This window comes from Ctenocephalides felis, unplaced genomic scaffold (assembly GCF_003426905.1).
Source record: "Ctenocephalides felis isolate EL2017-DRISC unplaced genomic scaffold, ASM342690v1 CF-g0.4_SCAFFOLD_01886, whole genome shotgun sequence".
NCBI lineage: Eukaryota > Metazoa > Arthropoda > Insecta > Siphonaptera > Pulicidae > Ctenocephalides > Ctenocephalides felis.
In genome coordinates this window covers 93,428,665-93,446,119 of record NW_020538040.1, presented here as the reverse complement: position 1 = coordinate 93,446,119, position 17,455 = coordinate 93,428,665, and the positions used below count along the sequence as shown (strand labels likewise).

The 17,455-nt window shown below is 30.5% G+C and overlaps 1 protein-coding gene across 1 annotated transcript; it reads right to left on the bottom strand.

The window, feature by feature from the left end:
• On the bottom strand, positions 1–7,978 carry LOC113375535 (vitamin K-dependent gamma-carboxylase). Its single transcript, XM_026615468.1, has 9 exons — positions 7,895–7,978; positions 2,851–3,055; positions 2,584–2,739; positions 2,311–2,476; positions 2,063–2,239; positions 1,490–1,653; positions 1,119–1,384; positions 230–1,058; positions 1–89 (listed from the first exon to the last, which is right to left on the bottom strand). Exons 2-9 carry the CDS (start codon positions 3,038–3,040, stop codon positions 1–3), a joined length of 2,037 nt encoding a protein of 678 aa, XP_026471253.1. The 5' UTR covers positions 3,041–3,055; positions 7,895–7,978.
• Between the last annotated feature and the right edge of the window lie 9,477 nt (positions 7,979–17,455).

Genomic DNA, 17,455 nt, shown 5'->3' with positions numbered 1-17,455 from the left:
TCAGATTCCGTGCAATGTCAAATGAACAATTCTGATATTAGGAATATTATGGTTATCAAAAATGAAAGTTATATTTGCTTTCTTATATGCTACAATATGAGATATTTTTAGATAAATTGAAATGATATATTGTATTTAACATAAAATATTATAATATTTTAAGATTATTGAAATAATGTTTTACATTTAATTACAGAAGACCTTGTTATAATATTTAAAAATGAATTACAGATGTGTTCATAAAATTTAAAGGCATTTCGTAGTCTGTGCCCAAATTCTTTCACAATATCTAATTTTGGACGCTCAAGATCAACTAAGTCATCCCGTAAATCATGAACAGTACGTGTTTTATTAATATATGTATACATGTAACATGCCGGAATGTTCCCGATAGTAAAAACTTTATGGAATCCCTCATGAATTATTTGTAAATGCTGGTTGGTGTTCAACTGTTTAGAAAATCTTTCGTTTTCATCTTCATATTTAATTTGCCCATGTAATACAGTCAATGTTACATTTTCCAAGTCTTCTGAAATGTAGTTTTCTAAAAACAGCCCGGGAAAATCTGCTACAAATAATACTTCTGTAAAATTGCTCCAACTGTATACTTCTTTCTGAATTTCGGCCATTTTTGATCTATAATCTGTAAACTGTCTGAGAAGGGGTAGAAGCCAAGAAACTTCTTGAAAAGGTGACCAATCGACCTTCAAAAGATCAATTCGGGGGTCAAACATACGTTGTTGAAATCTACCATTCAGTGAACACCAAACATCTATGTAAATACTCATATCATTTGATATTGAAATAGGTCCTCGCGACTTGTTCATATTTATATTGTAATCCATAAGTAAATTTGTTTTTAAGCATTTAGCATATTGATGTGACATGTCTCCATGTTTTGACCACCGATCATTGGCTGTCCAAGCGGATGGGTCCAAATAGTGTGATAAATTTGATTGATTGTCATGAACCCGTATAGATACCAAAACAGTGTCCCATGCATGCACCATCATGTCCCAAGAATAACCATATAATCCATCGGTCCAATTATTATATCCCTGGAAACGTGAACTTAGGTTATTCAAAGCAAAATTTAATAAATATATAAATTGCCTGACCTTAGTTATAAAGTGAGAGTATGGCAAAAATGCTTGGATACCGCAATGACTTAGAAGCAAAATACAAACAAATCGCTGTTTCCATTCTAGTGGCTTTTTTATTTCAACAAAATCATGTAAATCTTTACGACCATCCACTTTAGACTCTTTCACATCCACGCCAGGTTTGGTATATTTTTCAAACTTCAAAAAACTTGAAACTTTTCTTGGCCAATCAGGTCTACAAAATAAAGGAAGTTCTGCCAAACATACCCAAGGAAACATTCCTGAAATATTTTTGAAAGAATTTTAATAATTGTTATTGGTATTTAATTTATTTGGCTAATATTTGAAAAAATTCATACTATTAGTATATTAGCATTAAATATTACCAATACTAAATAGCCTTGAATTCATAAGATGGAAAGCTATGGCGAAAAGCATAGCAAGAGGTCGAGTACTTTCAATCAGTAATAGAAATGCCACAGTCAAATCAAAAAAACAACCAAACCAATGCACAATCAGAAGATCTGCCATCTCGGTTGAAATGAATGTTCTAAAAAGAATTGAAAATAATGAATAGTGAAGCTTTTAAATAAATTCATTTTAAATTTTTGAATCCTTAGCAAAGTAACACAATGAATTATTACTACTAAAATATAAGATTTATTTATACGCCTAATTCGTTAACTAATTTAACAACTGCAACATTTGCAAAAGATGTATAAGTTATAAAAATTATCAATTTTTAATAAATGTTAATTAACATTTTTAACATGATATTCTAAAAAAAGCGTCACTAGTAGAGAATTCAACAAATACAATGAAGCAACTTTTAGGATTAGTAATTTCTAGGCCTAACAGGTACATATCAATTGCTGTCAAAGCTTCGGTTATAATTCTGCACATCACAAATCTTAAATTTTATATGAATATCTTCTATATCCTTGAGTAAAAAAACTTACGTGAATGGTATGAAGACCCAGTGTCTGGTCAGGTGGGTCATAGCGTGTCCAGAAAGCCATTCGGCACTGAGTTTTTTTAGACCCGCGACAAAATACAATATGATGAACTGATACTTCAATATAAAATAGTTCCAATATGGAACAGTTTGCTCTTTGTGCTTTCTTGATCGAACAGAACTGTTAACGAATGAATACCTCTGATTGCAAATAATTATCGATTGTAAATATATTATAGACTATAAATTTACCAATAATTTGTAGAACTGGTTCCGAAGTATAACAATACAATTAGCCCATATAAATAGCTATGGTTATTCCATACGCTTTTGTCTAATAGAAATATATACCAGTACGGCACAGCAAACAAAGAACAGCTTAAGCGCATTCGCCAACCAATCATTATTCCAAAGGCGCCTGCAAATAACAATTCATAAATAATACATAAAATTTCTGATATAGCTGCTATTGACTCACAAATCGATTAACAGCTCTTGATAGACATATTTTTTATTTGATATTACCTAAATACATGAGCGCATATAAAAGGCCCATATATTGCAAACTTAACGGCTTTATCCAAGCAAATAGAGGAAACTTGCACTCTCGCGGATTTCCCCAACGTACGTCCAGATTGGCACCTCCTCTTTCATCTGGTATATCCAACAACATGGAAAATCCTGCAATGGTGAATAATATCGTATATAAGTTAATTAATATTTTATCTCATAACGATGAGTAGGAAAAAAAGTAGTCATGAATAGCAATAACGAAAGTAAAAACATACTAACCGAAAAGCATTCTGCAAACACCAATACTTGCAGCATCCGTAGGCTGATACATCAGTTGTACAAACTTATCAAATGAGATCAACCGGCTTGGTTTAAATTCTTTCAGACAATCGAGAATTTTTTTCGTGTAATTCTTATCGTCATCTTTGCAGTTCTTGGTTGCAGAGCAATGTCTTTGTTTGGCGCCCATCTCATGTAAATTTGGCTTTAAATAATACTATAAATTATCAAAATTAATAAAATAACCTACTTGAATAGATTTATTAACATAATAATATTATCAATGATAAATTCAATATCAAAGGCTATTGATGCACACGCTAATGTTATAATATTATTTCACTGCTGAGTTTAGAAGTTATTGTTTACTTTTACATGACATACACTTAAATATTGTTTTATAGTTAGTCACTTTTCATCGCCCATAAAAATCTTCTAGTAAGATCTATAAATCGAGTCGTAGCGTAACTCGATTTAAATCACAGCATATTGTACAGTAGTTAATAATGATTCTTTAATTTAAAATTAATAAACGCAGTAAGACTAATGCAGTATATAATGGATAGTTATATTTTTTAGCCAAATAAATTTATTAATATTTATTCATAATATTAACTACGATTTGCTAAATAACAAGTAGTTTCCTCAGCATTTGCAAATATACTTTTGAAAAGAATTCACAAACTTATCAGAAATATAAGCGAAACTAAAATCAATTAAAATCAACAAATTGAATAAAAAAAATGATGGCTTATGACCCATCAGTTCTAATATAAAGTCATTTACTTTCAATTTGTCATAATCTGCCCATATGACTATAAGAGGGTACAAACAATCGTGGAGAATATTGTGAATAAACAAAACCCATAGAAAAATATATTCCTAATTCAAATTGAACAAAGTCAATAAAACGGATTTTCAGCATATCTCTAAAATAAATCGAGTGAATAATAAATATAAAAAATCAAAAATTTTTGTTGATGTTAAAAACATTTAAATGCATAGATTTATATGTATTTTTCAACAATATCGTTAAAATGTTATATTATGAAATTTTCTCTCAATTTAGTGCTCGGCGTAGTATAGAACTATTGCAAAGCGATACAATAAAGCGATTACAAATGAATTTTTTTATATATCTTTACGTTTCAAAGGTTTCTGAACATTTAGCACACCTTAGAAAAAATTGATGTATGTGTGTGTGTATGTATGTGTGAGTGCGTGTGTGTGTGTGCGTGCGTGTGTGTGCGGATACAAATTTTCGTCGACGATTTCGAACACCGATCAACTGATTTGAATTATTTCGATTCGTACTGATAAGAAGACGTGCTGATTAGTTTTTGGCGGAGGCAGGTCTAGCCGTTCCGAAGATACGGGGCAAAAAGTGCCAAAAACGGTAACACAGTTTTTAAGAGAACAGAGCGTCCGATCTTAAAAATTCACAAACACATTTTACTTGTATTCACAATATGAATAACTGATTAAATTTTTGGGAAGGTAGGTCTAACGGTTATGGACTCTCAATAAAAATAAATTAAAAAAATGCCATTTGGCGGTCAAAAATGTTCATTGGACATATGTGCATCGAATCATCAGATATTTTATAGAGTTATTATATATACATATATTATTTTCATTCCTCCATTTCATTTTTAATTACGATACGGGAAGTTCCAGCAATTTGCCTTAAGGCACGATGACATGCGCCCCACTAGTTTATTAATAATAGATCAATTATTAATTTCCCGTAAAGTAAGTTATAGTAATAGTCCAAAAATCAAAAATGAAAATTTTTGCGTATTGTCACGTTTCAGTAGTTTCTGAGCATTTTGGCTTGCCTCATTCAGAAAAAATGGATGTATGTGTTGAGATAATTTTTCGTCGACGATTTCAGGCGTACGGACTATTCGATTTGAATGATTCGAAAAACATTCGATTCCTATTGATGAGGAGATGTGCTGATTAGTTTTTGACGAAAAGAGGTCCATAGGCTTCGAAAATATAGAGCAAAAAGTGCTAAAAATGTCAGTTTTTAAGAGAACGGATCAACCGAATTGAAGTGGTGATTAGATTTTGGCAAAGCCAGTTTCGGAGATATTAATTAATTTTAACTTTGCAATTCAGTTTATATAATATTTAGAAATATTAGACAATATTCTTCATTTTAAATCCGATTGATTAAGTTTTGTTTATTTACTTTTTTATAAAATAAGAATAATGAAAGTTACATTATTTATAATAATCTATTTAAAAACATTTTATTTTTCTCGAATATTTCATTAAGGTATGGAAAGTTTCAGCAATTTGCCTTAATGCACGATGCTATACAGCACAAGCTTAGTTTTAAAATTGTCGTTATCATATCGCACTGAGAAATTTAAATTTTTTAAACATTATTAAATGTGCCTTTTAAATCCGACAATTTTAGCAATCATCTTTTAACAGAAAAACTTCTACTTAAAAAATATTAAAACGCCTCTATCGAAGTTTATTAGTTCCTCATGTAGTTTTTAACAGGAAGATTAGAATTTTACTCGAAAACACTTTTTTAGATGAAATTTATAGGCGAGTTAGTAATATTGCAAATCGATTATTAACATTTTATGATCAAGAATAACATTATGTATATATATATATACTCGTATATATATATATATATATATATATATATATATATATATATATATATATATTATACTAATTGTAAGATAAAGAGTATTTTTACTTCCTGAAGGAAAATTTTATGATTTCACGAAAAAATCCGATTTGCTTGTTTTATGTTTTCTCTACGTTTCAAGTCATTCTGAATCGTTTCAAAAAAGTTTATCAGTTTTATGCGACTATCAGCCGCTTCTTTGTAATTAGTAAAAATGAACAAAATTTTTCCTCTACGATTAAGCCAAAAATCCTGGATCGATTTTGAAAATTCGTAATTCGATGAAACTCGATAAACACTCGCGTTGGTTAGTTTATCGAGATGATCGGCCGACCTGTTTCTTTAGAATTAGCAGAAAAGCGCAAAATTTTCGTGCACGTTTTCATAAAAATTCCGAACTGATTTTGAAAATTAAAAAACTATGATTAGTTTATAACTAGCTGATTAGTTTTTGGCAAAAATCGGTCGTTTCTTCGTAATCAATTCTTCAATTTTTTTTTGCAATTTTCGGATGATAATATTAGAGTCTCACGACAAGTGGCTTTACCATAAACTTTAATTAAAATCCGAATTAATCGGCCGCGCTTTGACAAAATACTCCATGTATGTATTGAGAACGTGTTTTTCAACAATGTGTAATGTTTCAATCATTTGTCGAAAATAACTAACATTTTTGGAAATCATATTCAAATTGAATAACCTACAATAGTTTCTCAAATTATAATGTTCTACAACAACTCGTTTTACATATAAATTATTAATAAATTAATGTATTGATTTCATATTGATCAAGTCGATTATTTACACATACCGCGGGAAGTTCATGCAACTTCCCAGTAAAATACCACTTACACGCTTACACCTAGTTCAAGTTTAGCGAGATTACTTTATAAGTAAATCACTACTCGTATACATTTTTCCTTAATAATTATTATATATTATCTGGATAATAACTATTATATATTGTCTGGAAAGATGGTCTCGCGGAACAAGTATGTATGTGCGAAAAAAACGATTGACGTCATAACATTGTCGGGTTTGTTAAACACTTTAGTATAAATATTTAATTTATTACCAGTAATATATTTGAACAATATTTTATTTTGTATCGATATTGAAAAGCATTGGAAATTATAGATAAAACTGTTGCTTGTGAATTCAACGATTAAAATTGATGATTGTACAACAAAATTATGTTTTACCTACAATTATGAAAGTATGATTTTATCAAATGTTCAAATACAGTTTGTTATTCCAAGCTATATGTTATGGTATACTCTTTCTTATAAAGTTTGGTCGTGTTGAACAATTATAATTCAAGAATTCTAAAAGCTACTGTATCAAATTTCTGAAGTTATACATAACTCGTATCAGTCGAGCTTCTTAGAAAGTTATTTCGCTTTGTAAACAAAGGAAAAAATCCAATTATCATATTTCTACATGATATTATAAATAACCATCGATGACTTTGAATGATGATGTGAAGTCATTAAAACGAAACGAGAAATGCGATTAGTAATACTATGCGTCTGTAGACATTATTTGCATAAGTTGCAAATGAAAATATGCATTTGACGAGTAGTTGCAATGTTAAATGAAGAAAATTTCTTTAGTAAAAAATCCATCTGCAACTTCGAAGCTATGCTGGGCAGATACATCTACAGTTTCGTGCGGCTTTAATGCAATTCATGAAGGGGGTGTAGTTTCTCTGCGTCAATAAAAAGTTATACTTCGTTATTATATACACTTGATGTAATTATGATTAATGTCATAATGACAACACAATAGCTTTTGAGTAACTGTTATCAAAAAGTGAATTTTTGTTTTGTTAACTGCATAATAAAGGGGCCTTCGCGGCGGAGTGGTTACCGCGTAGGTTTGCAATTAGCCGGATCACGGGTTCAATCCCCGTACATTGAATTCACGATCAACCCTGATATCAATTTTCAATTGGGAAAATAGATCTTGAATATGTACCAAATAAAAATATCATAATAATAACTCAGCCCTATTAGATGAATTCTACTAATAAAGTAATCAAATATGGATAGGTTGAAGGCCAGGTTACCATCTAAAAAAAATACAACTTGAGGAGAAGTGTCAGTCCAACAGCTTATAGGACTTACTATAAAGTTCTGATTGCAGTTAAAATATGATATAAACGACTAGTTTAAAATAAAAGACTAGTTTAATTGCTTGCGCACTTGTTAAAATAAGTTATTAATTTAAAATTGCGAATTAACATATGATTTAAAAAAAGATAAATGGACGTGGAAAAATCAATGTCAAAGATTTGACAAGTTCTATTTTATAACAAAATAAAGATTAACTAATATAACAATAAAAATTAGTCTATTCAACTATAATTTTTTGCTATATTTGACTCACCCTTTTGTACTCAATAGCCAATATTTTAAAACAAAATGTGAACAAACACTTATTTTTTATATAGTATATTTTATCTGGGTCCGCGCGCGTACTACTTGTTGAATAGCCGAAACGCGACTGCCATGCGACAGCAGCCATCAGCCTGAGGAATGATTTCTGTTGCCCCATTTCCCTGCAAGGAGGGCGAACAGTGCGCGCAAGCCAATAGAAAAACTAGCTGTAAGTGGAATTCTGTCTTAAGGCATCGTGCCTTAAGGCAAATTGCTGGAGCTTCCCGTACCAAAAATTATTATTTTTTTAGGAACGATTAACATTTTTGAAAAAAAATTACTTTGAAAAAATAAGATTTTTGAGAAACTATAAATTGTACAAAAAATTACTTTTTTTCGAAAAAAAAATAATTTTTTTTTAAATTTTTTTTTTTGAAAAAAAATTTTTTTTCTTTATTTTGACATATTGTGGAAGATCTAAACTTTTTTTTTCAAAGCAATCGTACTGCTTTAACTGCATAGGGACAAAATATAAAGCGCGTAAGCGCCGCGTCGCTCTCTAACGCATAAGCATTGGTACGGAACCCATAGGAATGTTAACAAAATGTATACTTATTGTTAAAATCTCTATAAAATATCTGATAATTTGATGTGCATATGTCTAATGATCATTTTTGACCGCCAAATGGCTCATTTTTTTACTTTTTCCTTCATATCTCCGAAACCGCTAGACCTACTTTCATGAAAATTTCATCGATTTTTCATCCTGTCAATACAAGTGAAATGTTTTTTGAATTATTCAAATCGGACGCTCCGTTCTCTTAAAAACTGAGTTACCGTTTTCGTCACTTTTTGCCCCGTATTTTTGGAACGGCTACACCTGCCTTCGCCAAAAACTAATCAGCACGTTTCCTTATCAATACGAATCGAATGTTTTTTGAATTATTCAAATCAGTTGATCCGTGTTCCCGAAATCGTCGACGAAAATTTGTATCCGCACATACATACACACACGTACATACATACATACATACACACACACACACACATACACACACACACATACACACACACACACACATACGTCCATTTTTTCTAAAGTATGCCAAAATGTTCAGAAACCTCTGAAACGTAAAGATATATAAAAATTTTCATTTTTGATTTTTTTGCGATTACTATAACTTGCCCTACGGGAAGTTAATAATATGTATGTACGGTACAAATTTTCGTAGACGATTTCGAAAGCACAGATCATCCGATTCTAACGATTCAAAAAACATTCGATTCCTATTGACTGATTAGTTTTTGGCAAAGGCAAGTCCAACAATTTTTAAAATACAGGGCAAAAGTGCAAAAAATGGCAATTGAGTTTCAAGAAAGTTTGGCGGACAAAAATAATCATTAGGCATATGCATATTAAGCTATCAGATATTTTATGGAAATCTTATTATTAACTAGAATATTTATTACCTTTATCTTTCGACACTTTCGACAACAGGTTCACCTGACTTGCATGGGTTTCAAAATTTTCAAAAAATACGGGTTGTTTAATTGTGTTTTTTTGACGTGTCAAGTCATTTTGAATCGTTTGAGGCCAAATTTGAAATAAAGGTATGTGTGAAAGCCATTTTTTGACCTGTCATCGTTTGTAGCAGAAAATTACAAAAATTTCGTCAAAAATACTGAAACGATTTTAAAAATATAACTGTTTTGATAAAGATTGGCCGGGCAGTTTCTTCGTAGTTAATTGCTGAATTTTTTTGTGAAGATATAGGTCATAGTCTTAAAGTCTTAGATAAGTGGTTTATAAATTTTTATTTTTTTCTATATTTAAAATTCGTGAAAGTTTGAAAAAATAAGATGCGTTTTGCGTGATTCAAAATTTGGCTTTTCGTCGATGTTTTTTCAAAAACAGTTTAACCAATTCCCAAAGTTTAAAAGCCATTCGATGAAACTCGATAAGAACTCGTGTTGATTAGTTTTGCGGAACAATCGGTAGAGTCGTCTGAACTCATTGTCAGTTCAGAATTAGTAACAAAGAGCAAAATTTTTTGTCGATAAAAAAATCGTAACATCAATGAAACTTTTTATAAAAAAATCATTAAATGTTTGAATAATAAACCGTGCCGATTTTCACTTGGAATATAGATTGCAATATGTTTTCAAGTGAAAACAGCCCTAATACGGCATTGCTGCACCAATTAAATGCATCACTATTACAGTAATTGTAATAACAAAAATTCAGCACATAGAGATGAGATAACTATTTGGGTTGCCAACTATAATAAGAACAAACGTAGTTTGTAAGATATTAATCTCAACAGCTCATAGAACCCATAAGTTCTGATCGCTGTTAAAATAAATTATTAAAAAAGAATTATATTACAATATCATTATATCATAACACATCACGTTATAAGGTAGTATTATAATATTGCAACATCGTATTTCTATTGTTTCAATCGCTGGTTTGTATATTTCAATCCATGTATATTAAATCATTGACGAAAAATTGATCTTAATATTATTATGAAGTCATGTCGCTAAATAAGCACATGTCAAGGATTAATTAAATCCCAAATATCAATCATCATCACGTCAAAAAGTATATGCACAGAGAACTTCTCGCTTTGCAAAGAGGATTTTTAGTTTATGTTTTCGCCAGAAAATCTGATTCAATATTTGAAGTCATTCTGAATCATTTGACACCAAAATTGGAAAAGATGTGTATGTATGAGTGCGTATGAGTATGTAAGACAAAATTTGACCTTTAGCCGACGTTTTCTCAAAAACGGCTGTTAACTGTTCGATGAAACTTGATAAGGACTCGCGTTGATTTGTTTTGCGTGACGATCGATCGAGCCGTTTTTTTGGCAATTAGCAAGTATGTGTCAAATTAAACTTGGAATGTTTCATTGTAGGTATGATTTGTCGAAAAAGCTAATTTGTTTGGAAAATTTGTACAAAATTAAATTTTCAGCAACAACTTCCAAGAATATAATGCCCCACAGCAACTCGATATACAGTTACACAAGGCTATAAAGAAAAAGACAAACAATATTTTCACTATATTTTTTACAAGTTATTATATAATGTCTTGATAATTGAGAACTGCTTTATAGTTTTAACTATAAAATGTGATGAAATGGAAGATCTAACAAAATTGACAATTGATCATACTCATGATTTTAGCCTTTCAAGTTCGCTATCGTATGAACTACAAGATAAAATAATTGATTTTCGCAAAATAGCGGATGCCTGAAGAAAAAATATGGTTATGACAACTTATTATGATATTCTTGAATTTTTTAAATGGTTGTAGTTTGGAGTTTTTTATAAGTGAACATTTTGGCTCGATCACCGTACCGGGCCATGCCCGTAATGCATGAAATTTGATTCTGGCCCGATTATCGTACGTGAGCTATGCTCATCATTGTTGGGTAAAGAGTTAGGGCAAAATTCCACTTACACATAGTTCATTTTTGTTGAAATAGGAAGCTGAAATCTATTTATGCATGTTTTCTAACACCTAACAAAAAAGAACAACTGATTTTTCTGCATAAAACAATTAAATAATCCGGTATGCAAATATTTTTCATAAATTTTTAAATACAATTGCACCAAATATAATTTTCTACAGAGTTAGTTATTTATAATTTATTTTTAAATGATCTCATTTTGACGTTTTTTAGAAGTAATATTTAAATCTAGGTGTAGTGAAATTTTGTTTGAGGCAAATTGTAATAACGTCCCGATATGTCGAAGTAAGTAATCAATCAACACGAATTGAAATTTTGCAACTTTTAAAATTGTAACTATACAAGTTTAAAATTTACGACCAGATGATTTGAAACGCTGAGACAACCTAAAATGTCCTTCTTGAAGTTTAAGTCGCGTATCTCGACTGGCCTTGCAAAATATTATTCAAAATGTATTATATTGTGTGAAAAATGTAAAATGCTATACATCTATGTATTTTAATAAAGGCATATGATGTGTTTGTTGAGGAACTCATATCATCTGATTACGTTATGTTTTCTGTCCCCGTCTCCGTCCCATAGACAATAAATATCGCTCACGCACGTGGATCGTAACGAATAACGATGGCCTATTGGATTTCCTGCTCAATAACGAATAGCAAATATTGTGAATTACGAGACACAACAAAAGTATATTAAACTTTCCCTTGATAATTGCAGTTGCAGGCGAAAATTGATTTCGTTCCGTATTATTTATTAACAGAACAAAAAACATCATTTTTTCAGCGCATGTAATTACTACCACGAAAAACTTTAATTACTTCCCGAAGGAGAGGTTTGTTTTCATCAAACAACACGATTTACTAAAACCAAAATTGGAAAAAGTATGTGTCTGTGTATGTACACAGATTTTTGACCTTTCGTCGACGTCTTCTAAAAAACGGCTAGGCCGATTTCAAAAATTTACAACAATCAGCCAAGCCGTCTTTATAACTAGCAGAAAAGTGAAAAATTTCGTCCACGTTTTAGCCCACAATTCTGAATCGATTTTAAAAATTCAAAGAAAGATATTGACTGGACATCGACCTGATTAGTTTTTGGTAAAGTTTTGCTGACACATGTTCTTGTAATTAACTGTTGAATTTTTTTTTTCGACTTGATCTTCTACATACTAAAATATTCCGGATCTACGTTTAATTTTAAAAATTCATCAAAGTTTGGAAAAATGAGTAGCGTTTTTTTGATGTTAGTTAAAATTAAACCTTTCATCGATGTTTTCTCAAAAACGATTCAGTTGATCTCAAAAATTTAAAAACCATTCGACGAAACTTGATAAGCATTCGCATTGATTGGATTTTTTATACAATCGGCTGAGCCTTTTCTTTGTAATTAGCAGAAAGGTGTCAATTGTCAATTTATAAACATTTGTAATAATAAACTACAATTTTAGGACATATAAGCACGTGTCTATGCACTATAATTAATATAATTACAGAAAATTTAAATGTGTTTGAGGGTTTAGATTTAATTGAAAGTGAAAACTTTATTTTCGAAATAAACAGTTGAAAATTGTATTTAAATATCCAAATCAATGTCGATTGATTAAATCAATTATAACACATTTCGGTAAGTTCATGCAACTTGCCTTAAGGCAAAATACCACTTTCAACTAGTTTAATATATATTATTTATAGTGCAATGATAAGATCGTCTAATAGTCTCATAGTTACCGTAAGCAATTTATTACATCAAATTGAAAAAAACTACAATTCACAAGCTAAGCATATTATCTTTAATAAACTATTGCAAATTACAAAACTTTGTGCAAATTGTCAAACATGCTATTTTTTTTCGACAAATAGTTTGCATAATTAGTTAAATATTACACATTATTGAACGAAAAACAAATACGCGTCTTATAACACAACACGGTGCGTACAAAAACCCTTTGTTACAAACTTTAATGAATTTTTGTAATTCAACCACTTTTCGTAGACCTATAAATGCACAAATAAACATAATTCAAAACCTTTTGTAAAAATGTGGACGAAAACTTTCTCACTCATATAATTACAAAGAAACGACTCCGGCAATCGTCGCGGAAAAATAATAGTGCGAGAAAAACTAATAAGTATTTATGGAGTTTCATCAAACAATTTGAAATGGAAAATATGGAAAAATGCTAAAGGAATAAAATATCGAAATCGAATGGCACTCATTATAGATCGCAATCTAACCGTTGTCCTATCTCTATTTGATGAATTTATTATTAAAAAATTCTAATACTAAATTACTCGTTTTAAAATATAGTACATACAATTATGCACTAATACAAAGAAGTTTAGCGAATCTCTAGAATCAGTTCAATATTATATAATTTTGTATCAAAGACCTTGAACATTAAGCTTGATTAAGCACGACCTTCGCAATAATGCAAATTACTATCAACAAGGTTATATCCGACAGGGATGTTTACGGTTAGCATTATGCAAATGGCTTGTTTCCTTGGATTAGAATGATGATCCAATTTTTTTCCAACAAAGATATCTAAAACCTATGCTAATAGTCTGTAGCATTACAAACTCATACTTTTAAAATGAATTTTTTTTTTAAATATCTGGGTTTTGTAAAATTATAAAATGTGTATTTGAATATTTAAAGTTGTTAATTTCAATGTGAAATTTTTTTGAAAAATTTCTTAACTATGTAATTTTTTAATAATTTAGATAGTTTTCACACTTTGAAAAATTTGTGTAGATACCTTACAAAACCTTGCAATAGTTTGTAAAAATCATTAATTCCATAGTCCACAGGATAACTTAGATTGGCAAAATTCTTTTTTTTTATTCAATATAGATTTCTTCGAGGACGATATACCAATTATAGCAAATTTCGAACTTTTCGAAACCATCTTTGTAGTACGATTTGTACTTTGCACAAAATTGGGCACAAAATCTTTACAGCGAGTATCTTTGTGATATCTGAGAACAGGATATGGTCGCTGGGGAATAGATCAAGAAAATATAGTAGATGGGGAAGAAATTCGAAACCCAATTCATGTCGTTTTTGCCACTGGTTTTTCACGGATTTGTGACTTGGTGCGTTGTCCTGATGAAGCAGCACGATTTCTTTTTCAAATGGGGCTGGTTTTCCGATTTTGATCGGATATAATAGTCAATATCGTTATACAATAGTCACACTGTTGATGATCTGGCCTTTCTCAAGATAGTTGATGAAGATCATTTCTTGCGAATCTGAAAAGAACTGGCGCCATAACCATGCCAGCTGATCATTTGCATTTTTTCTTCTCATCGTGTCTAGTCCACTCGGCTGGCTGTCTATTCCACTCGAGAGTGTAGTGCTGAAGCCAGATCATATCCATGGAGACATATTGATGCAATAACTCCGTTTTATTTCGATTAAACAGCTTCAAATACTATTACAAATCATCAGCTCGTCATGCTTTTGGTCAAATGTGAGTTCGCGCGGCACCTATTTAGCACATAGTTTTTCTATTCAAATATAGAGTCCATATAACTTTTATCAAGCAATACTTTGGCTGTAGTGGTATTTTTACCCATCAAAAAGCAATTATAAATCAGGTGGTGTCATCCAGGGACAACATCCGCACGCACAAGCAGGTCATGTTGATGTCGTCCAGAGACGACATGCGTAGCGAAAGGGTTAGATAACTAAAAACTTTACAACTTCTGCAATAATATATCGATTTACATATTTTTTTGACATTGTGTAGATAAAGAATTGATCCAAACAACTGTTGAATACGAAAAAAATAGATAAAAATAGTAATTAACCAAATTATTGTATACTAGATGTCATTAAGCAATACCAAAACATGATAGCGGTTAAACGGTTAGAGAAGGTCAATAGTATAGTTTTATAATTAAAATTGTGTAATTGATACAAATTTCCAAATCAAATGAATAGTATAATATAACTTCAAATGTTGTTTTTCAAAATTGCTTTCGATACCTTAATTATTATTGAAATATTTTTATCAGAAAAAGTTTGTAAGAATATATTACAAATCAACAAAATCTGATAATATAATAATATGTATTTGACTATTAATTTTTAGTCATCAAATGGCTAATGTGCAAGGGCGATTTTTTGATTGACCAAATCATTAAGTAAATAAAAAAATCAATACTTACTTTATGAACTTCTCCATAAAAATATAAAATTTCAAATAAATAATTGTAATATTAATGTTAATGGTGAATATGGTGTATATATTAAGGGATTATACGCAGTTAGAATTTTCAAAAAAAAATTTTTTTTAATTTTTCGAATGTATATACGAGGTGTGTTCAAAAAGTACCCGGAATTACTAATAATTAAATTTCGCGGGTCTGGAGTGTCTGATTGTCAAATTTTTTTTTTATTGTGTTGGTATACATGCCCCTAAAGTATGATGAAATTTTCAGCTATATTCACTGTTTACTTTGTCTGTGGTAGTCGCTAAGGTTCGACGTGTTTTTCTGAGCTCGGCGATTTTTACAATGGAAGAATTGAAAAGTCAAAGAATTTGTATTAAATTTTGCGTAAAAAATGAAATAAAGTGTTGCAAAGTGCAAAAATTCACCAGATATGGCTCCGTGTGACTTTTTCCTATTCCCAAAGTTGAAGAGACCCATGAAAGGACGGCGGTTTTCCTCGATTGAAGAGGACATATCAAAAAGTGAATATCAAGGGTGCTTCGAAAATTGGAAAAAACGCTGGCATAAGTGTATTATATCTGGGGGGGACTACTTTGAAGGGGACCACATTAATGTAGACGAATAAATAAATATTTTTTTGAAAAAACGAAAATTCCGGGTACTTTTTGAACAGATCTCGTATATATATATTTGATGAGTATATTCTCTGAAAATTTAAAGTCAATCCGGTAAACACTTTCGGAGATGTACATGAATTTGTAAGGCCACGTCAGAGCGTTTTAAAGTAGGTAGTAAAAAAGAATGTATCGAGCATGTTCAAAAGAGGATGGGCTCACGATTCAGCGACCTAGTCAAAAATAAGAATAAATCAATGGAAAAAGATGAGCAAACAATTAATAAGAAGTATTTTTTGGGAATAATAAAGCCAATTATTCCATGTGTCTCAAAACTGTCATTTCATAGTCGGTGAGTAAGATTTTTCAGAGATGGCTCAACTAATCGGGCTAAAATTTTAACACAATCTTTTTAGATACATTCTACAGGTGAAGAAATAAGATGTAAAAAAATGTTTACTATTTTTTTTTACAATTTACAGCAAAAATTTTCATCGAAAACGATTTTTTCAAATCGGCGCCATTTTGTCAAAAATGAAAACTTTGTTTTTTCCTTCGTTCAATACCTGCATTTATCTATCCTTTAAAAGAATTCACCTTTTTTAGCTCAGATAATCTAAACCGACAAAATCGTGCTCACCGCCGAACGCCTTTTTATGGAGGACGTTCGGGAAATCAGCTGCAGAGGCGGTGCACATCAATATTTTACGAATAATACACAATTATATTCTTCAAAGTATGCTCTTTTAGAATTACTATTACTTGTACTTAATATATAAAAGCTGTGTCCACAAAAAAAAATCGTAAAAAACATTATTTTTCAGCCTCGCAACTGCGTTGTTTAACCCCTTAAGCCTTAATGTGAATTCTAAAAGAATTTTGAAAATGATAATATATACGCACGCCGAATCTAAGATTTACTAAATAAATGTATTAATATTATTAAAATCTTTTTCAAATAATTGATTTTTTGATGTGCATATGCCAAGTACAAAAATTTTCTTTTTCGATGTTTTGCAATCTCAAAACTTTTCGTACGAGAATTAGTAATTGTATCTAGAATAAACAAATGCACTGATACATATTAATTTCTTTCCGATTGCACAATACTTGTATTATAGAATAAATAAAAAGGGTTTTGTCATTTTGGAAAAAGTGCGTTAAAGAAGCACTTGAGTGGGATTCTGACATATTATAGTACCGCAAACAGCACCAATTACTAGCGCAAACCAGTAAATTTATTCTATTGCTCCTTGGAGAATATAGAGAATAGCTTTTTCTTTCTTATTTGCACGCT

What these genes read in the sequence shown, in the direction of transcription:
- LOC113375535 (XM_026615468.1), bottom strand. Translation starts at nt 3,040, where the DNA reads ATGGGCGCCAAACAAAGACATTGCTCTGCAACCAAGAACTGCAAAGAT. An exon ending in ATATGCGCTCATGTATTTAG is followed by an intron (nt 2,477 to 2,583) that starts GTAATATCAAAT and finishes TGTTATTTGCAG; the next exon opens with GCGCCTTTGGAATAATGATT. An exon ending in ACTCTCACTTTATAACTAAG is followed by an intron (nt 1,059 to 1,118) that starts GTCAGGCAATTT and finishes TCACGTTTCCAG; the next exon opens with GGATATAATAATTGGACCGA.